Source organism: Priapulus caudatus, unplaced genomic scaffold (genome assembly GCF_000485595.1).
Source record: "Priapulus caudatus unplaced genomic scaffold, Priapulus_caudatus-5.0.1 Scaffold0, whole genome shotgun sequence".
Taxonomy (NCBI): Eukaryota; Metazoa; Priapulida; class Priapulimorpha; order Priapulimorphida; family Priapulidae; genus Priapulus; species Priapulus caudatus.
The window spans coordinates 1,431,699-1,438,097 of record NW_014577061.1 but is presented as its reverse complement, the minus strand read 5'-3'; the positions used below and the strand labels follow the sequence as shown (position 1 = coordinate 1,438,097).

Sequence of the window (6,399 nt, the reverse complement as noted above, 5' to 3'; positions counted from 1 at the left end):
ACACACACACACACACACACACACACACACACACATATATATATATATATATATACACACACACACACATACCACGCACACACGTGCACACACACAAGACGCTCGCGCACAACACACACATGCGCGTACACACAAACGCACGCACACACGGATGCACGCACACACGCACGCACACTACTCGTAATCTTTGCAACACTTTCACAACGGATTTTTTTCTTCGTGGTGAGCAACGCTTCATCAAGTTTCCTCACTTGCCTCTTATCTTTGGTAGCTTTGGAGCCAGTTTACGAGCCACCGTACTTCAAGGAGAAGCTCTTTGATGTTGAAGTGACGGATGGTGACTCCGCTCTGCTCATGTGCCACGTCAAGGGCGTACCCGACCCCGACGTCTACTGGTACAAGGACGGAAAGGTAAAATAGCAGAGCTCTGTGTGCCTGTAAACGTATGTATCGGCGCGTGCTTTAATTTCCTTACGTAGGTGCTCTGTCCGAACGTAAGGACTCTCGGTGTAGTTCGCTTGGGTGTGTATATATCCTAGATTTGCCCAAATACAGACATGAATATACTAGACATGTGCTATGATTAGTTGCAAGGTACAATTCTGATATAGATGAAAATGATGACGAACATAAACACATTTCTTTGATAAATACCTTACATTTACATCACAACAAGGACATTACATTTACATAATATTACGACAGCATTTACGTCACGTAATAACAAGTGACGCCATCATTTATTTATTTTTCTATTTTAAATTATTTAATGATTTAAATCGCTTATTCTTTATATCTTTTTTTCAGATGCTGGCGAGCACGGACATGATTGACATTCAGTACAAACAGGGCGTGTGCACGCTGGGCATTGTCGAGGTGTTCCCAGAGGACGAGGGAGAGTACACGTGCAAGGCTGTCAACGAAGAGGGCGCTGACCAAACGACGTGCCTCCTCGCTGTCACGGAGGAGCGTGAGTGTCATCATTGTACATCATTACATATCGTTGTGTGTCTGTGCGTACGTGCACGTGTGTGCATGTGTGTGGGTGTGTGTGGGTGTGTGTGGGTGCGTGCGTGCGTGCGTGCGTGCGTGCGTGCGTGCGTGAGCGTGCGTGCGTGCGTGCGTGCGTGTGTGTGTGTGTGTCATATGATTCTATGGGGGAATAAAAGCTGTAAGTGCATTTAAGTAGTATTGCGTCTGAAAGCCGAAGGATCTTATTAGACAATGAGTTTACGCCAATATTCGTTAATGTTTCGATCATCATTTTGAAATTAACGTGAGATGGCTATTGTCAATTACTTCAATATATTATATAATAAACCATATATCTTATTTTCGGTTGTTATTTAATAATTCGCTATACAAAGCGGTTCATAATGCCGAACTGAGCTTGCCATGCGTAACAGCAATCTATTCAACTATTGGCGCCGTTGGTCCCTTAGGTATGCACCTGGAACTGTTGCAACAGTGTACAGATACTATTGGTTGCACGCGATCGCCCGTGATATAAATGTTTTTCTTTTTACAGCTCCAGCAAAGTCTGGCCACACCTCCCCCGTACCAGGATCACCTCTTCGGCCCAAGAAGACAGCGTTCCCCACCGCTCCCGGAGAAGGTACGAAGGACCTCCCTTCCTCTCTCTCTCTCTTTCTCTCTCTCCCTCTCTCTTGTATTTCACAAATGTATTTTGTGTAATGTAATGAGTGTACGTGGGTAATATTAGTTTCCCAGTATTTTTTTGGTGTTCGTAACGGTTATTGGTATTAGTAACGGTAACAGTATTATCTGGTAACGGTTGTGTCACACGTCCCCTACATGCTTCTACAGAGAGAGGTCCGTCGTTTGCGCGCCACCTGGAAAGCAAAAACATCCGCGACGGTGACAAGCTTGTGCTGGAGTGTGAAGTCACAGGTAAGCGAGATTTGCATGCAGTAATTGCGAAGTGCAATAGTTGCAAGTTATTGAGATGATCCATTCCAATTTCCAATAATCTCGCGAATACCTAGTATCACTATACATAGTAGGAATGCGTGTATGTGCACGTGTTAATGAGTCCGTTCGTACGTGCGTGCGTGTGCGTGCGTGCGTGTGTTCGTGCGTGCGTGCGTGCGTGCGTGCGTGAGCGAGTGAATGAATATGCCTAATGTGCTCCTTAACTTCAAGGAAACCCGCTTCCCGAAACCATATGGATTCACAACGAGAAAGAGATAGTGGAAACACAGTTCCTAAAGATAGAGGAGGATGGAGGGCGTCACCGTCTGGTGATTGCTGAGGTTTACCCGGAAGATGCCGGCTCGTACGTCTGCGAGGCGTTCAACGTGATTGGAGAGTGTGCAACCAGTTCTAGTGTTCATGTTAAAGGTAGGTGGCGCTACATGTTTAGTGCTAAAGGCCATGTATTGCGGATACTTTAATATTAGGGTTTGTTCCGAATATTTGACGTGACATTATAGTGATTGTCTCTGTGCATGCTCCTTTAATGTTGTGACAATATGAACTAAAACATTAATTGAATATCTTAATATGTTAATTTATAGTAGTTGCGTTTATATATATATATAATATGCATATTTCTCAGTTGTGGATGTTTGCTAGTCTATTTGGAAACCGGGTTACAGTCCTACAGTTATATAACTGAAACATCTGTCGTATTTTTTAGGTCCAGAGACATCGGGCTTGCCGGAGTTCATGAGCTTCCCACGTTCAGCCACGACTGAAGAGGGCGCTCCTGTCACCTTCTCGTGCGAACTTCGCACGGACAACTGCACAGGTACGTTCATTGCCATTGTCCGCTTCCTGCACGCGCTTCACGCATTAATCACTGCGATATTTCCCTTGCGGTAACTTCTTACCTATAGTGAAAACGAGAGCAGGTGACAAACGCAGTATGAATACCTCACCAATACCATATAACGTCGTGATTAGGCAGCAACTGTGTCACTTACCGTGGCTTTACCGTGTTCGGTCCTTTCATGATAACCTCCATACTGCCAGGGACAGCAATAACAGATTATGCAAAACCATTTCATTTGCTAGCCATTAAAGCTATAATAAGGATTAAACAATCATGAACCCGTCATAACATAGACCGATCATCTATAAACATGGTTTTATACATTTTTATCCCACACGAAATTAGATGTAGTGTCTGTGTTCAACAGCTACTAGCGGTCATCATACTATGTCGATGCCTTAATCAAATCTAATTCATTCCTTATTCATGAAATTATTAGTAAACGTTCAATTCTTTGTTCGCATAAGATTTCATGATTATGTCGTGGTTAGGGCGAAAGTGCGGTTAGGCTCACGCATTTCAAGGGCTACGTCACCGTAGATGCAGCTTAGTGGTTCAGGTGATCACAACCTAGTCTATGGGAGTAACGTACTTCGGAGGTGGGAATTGCTCATCTCTGGTCATGCGTTGACCCTTTGTCTGCCCGAACATTGGATAAGCCATTGCCCCGTACACCAGGCCCTTTGGTACGACAATTGCGACAGAGTGAACTACGCCTCTATGTTACGTGCTATTCCATGACGCAATGTCGATGACCTTGCAGTGACCTGGATGAAGGAAGGTCGGGCACTCAAAGACACGGATCGCTACCGAATCAGCCATTCCCAGAGCAGCTCCCGATTCGAGATTCTCAAGGTCACGGCTACCGACGAAGGTCGCTTTACTTGCTGCGCGTCCAGTGCGGACGGAACCACCGAGGCGGCCTTCTCTGTCGAAGTCAAGCTAAAGGACAAGAAGTAGATCACCGTATTTCAGATGCAGAACGGCCAGTGTTCTCCCAGTTTGTGTGCTGTTAGTATATTAGTATTGTGTGCCACACGTAGCTTAGAGTCTGCTAGCTTGTATTCCCAATCCAGCCGACCTTGGTTGAGAACACATACCTAAATTTGCATCTCTTACGAACAAGTCGAGCGAGCTAAATTGCAATATGGATTTCGATGATGGTAATATGAGATCTGCATTCTTGTCTGCCTAGTGCGTAATTTACTGTAAGTTACATACCAGACGATCATGAGAAGTTAACGAATACGACATGTCAGCGTCAGCACCAATGACTAACCATGTGCCTTATTAAGATTCCGTCCATAAGTATCTAGTGCTTGAGTGTTTGAGCTTTAAAATCAGATCACACTTCCTTGCTCCGATTATTTAATTACTTATTTATTATTATAATGTATAATTCATTGTAGACCCCCTACGTCGACTCGGCGTGTGTGTCTTTTTGTTATGTGCGTATAATGCACGTACGTGTTGTTAATAATAAGATAAAAATTGAAAAAGTTCACGTTGAGTTACAGTCCCACAGTTTGCGTCTCCATCGTGTTTATATCTGGTCGCTGCACCATCGACGCATGCAGATAGGTGGCGCCGGTGAGAACCATTGTTTTCGCCTTGCTACGGCGGGCAACATGTATAGAGGGATGTTCGTTGCTGATGATGTATATGCTAGCACGCCCCTTAAAGAATCCGTTGATCTGATATAGATAGTCATTGGTTTTTCTGTACTAGCCCTAGAGTGTCGTTTGCTCTGATAATATCTCATCTCGGCCGGCGATGGTTAGAAAATTGAGCAGAATTGCGATGTTAGCACGTCATTGACGGAGGGTTTGTACGCGTAAAATGTTTTCATGTACATTCGTCGGTCGTCTGTACTGCTTGGATGCCGTTTAGACGTTCGTAGCACATGGGTTGTTATATTTAACGCGCACGTGTAGTATGTAGTTTAAATCAAAGCGATGCCTTACGTGGAGAAGTGGTGCTGGCGCTTGGGGTGACTGTTGATTTTGACACGAGATGAAGCAACGCTGGCAGGTGAGCAAGTGTCAGTGAGTAAAGCTTCTCACCTGTGACTACCGTGGCCTTATTAACTCTTAGCCAGCAACGGGTTAAATAAATATGGAGCGTGAAATTTTCGCAGAAAAATGCGACAATTGAGCGCGCTTCCAATGTATGAAATATGAATATGCGATATAAAGTAAGAGAATGTCGACTCGAACGTGTCAAGGCTACAGAAACAGGACGTTGCGATATCTGCTATAAAAGAGACACTAGCCACTAACATAATGAGGTGTTGCACGCTTAGAGAAGCGTGACGTATTTTGACCCACGATTGTCATGTTGCACGTGACAATATTCCTAATGAGAGGTTAAAGAGGAAATGACATTGCCAAGTTCATTGTGACAAAACCCTACAGTGACGTCCTCTGTTTTGATTTTATTTATTTGTGTGACAATTCAGTTTTGTGTTAGCTTCAAGTTATCACAGTGTATTTGTCTAGTCGGAGATCTGTACATTGAATATTTTCCTCAAACTCAAAATTTGTAATATTACATTTGTATTATGTCTGATCGATCATTGGTGCTATTTCTATCGTAACAATAACAAATATTATTATTATTATTAACGACGTCTTTTGTTATTCCTTTGCAGATTGCTATTATTTTTTAGTTTTTTTATTGTGAAATCTAACCTTGCTGTGAATTTAACGTTTATCGGCATTGCACTCATAAAGAATGTGAGCGCTGGTGCGCTGGGCGGTCGACGGAATCTGTAACATGTGTGCGGAAGTTTGATAGATGAACTCTGGGCGACATCGACAGGCTTACGTGCGGATAATACCGATATAACGCACGTGTCCCTATTCTCGATGTCGCACGTGATATACGACATATTGTCTACATCAGATTAGATCGCCATTATAAAACGCAACCAGTGTGGTCAACGGTAAATTGCGTTTGACTTGAAAATGACTTTTCAAACCATTTTTGAGACAAACCGCGCGTTGTGCTAGCTATCTTCGCCAGCACCGTGGCCGGCCAACCTCTGCCCCGCGCCCTCTCTCACAATACCCGCGACTGTGGTCCGCCCAACGCGACGCTCACAGCTCAATTCATTCAGGTGAGTGCCTCGTTCTCAGGTCAAACGCGCCACCGTATGCCATCGGCAACAGCCCGCCAGTGACGCGTGATACGCATGCACTGTTACCTACTGGCCTACTATCGCATCGAGAGGCAGGAGGCAGGCAAGCGTAGAAGACTCACTCGCTGATATCCCAGCAGCGCTGCGAGACTGTTTGCTGAGTGCTAGCAGCGGTCGCATCGTAAGATTTCTCCGTGATAGACTCTGCTTGTCTGGCGAAGCATCGCACGCACTCGCGCCCACATACCCGCGCGCGCACGCCGAGTGACATAACGGCTAGCGAGCTAATCTAGCGAGACTGCGGTGATCGTAAACGGAATTTCACGACTCGGACGTCCTGCGTAGTTCTTCTATCTCTACACACGGTAGTCGCCGCGGACGCGGTTGCCCTCCCGTCCTCGGTTCAAAGGTGAGTCGCATTTTACGTTCATTCCCGTCGTGCGTGTTTTCGCTCGCGTGTTTAGAA

General features: G+C 45.0%; 1 protein-coding gene across 1 annotated transcript in view; it reads left to right on the top strand.

Annotated features, from left to right (window-relative positions):
- Positions 1 to 5,418, top strand: part of LOC106813160 (titin-like) — a 180,648-nt gene extending 175,230 nt beyond the window's left edge. Inside the window, exons 238-244 of the mRNA XM_014817590.1 lie at positions 272 to 411; positions 808 to 970; positions 1,529 to 1,615; positions 1,828 to 1,911; positions 2,164 to 2,361; positions 2,660 to 2,770; positions 3,558 to 5,418. Of these exons, the coding sequence (XP_014673076.1) occupies positions 272 to 411; positions 808 to 970; positions 1,529 to 1,615; positions 1,828 to 1,911; positions 2,164 to 2,361; positions 2,660 to 2,770; positions 3,558 to 3,754 (980 nt within the window). The 3' untranslated portion in view covers positions 3,755 to 5,418. The remainder of the gene's footprint in view (positions 1 to 271; positions 412 to 807; positions 971 to 1,528; positions 1,616 to 1,827; positions 1,912 to 2,163; positions 2,362 to 2,659; positions 2,771 to 3,557) is intronic.
- The last annotated feature ends 981 nt before the right edge of the window (positions 5,419 to 6,399 follow it).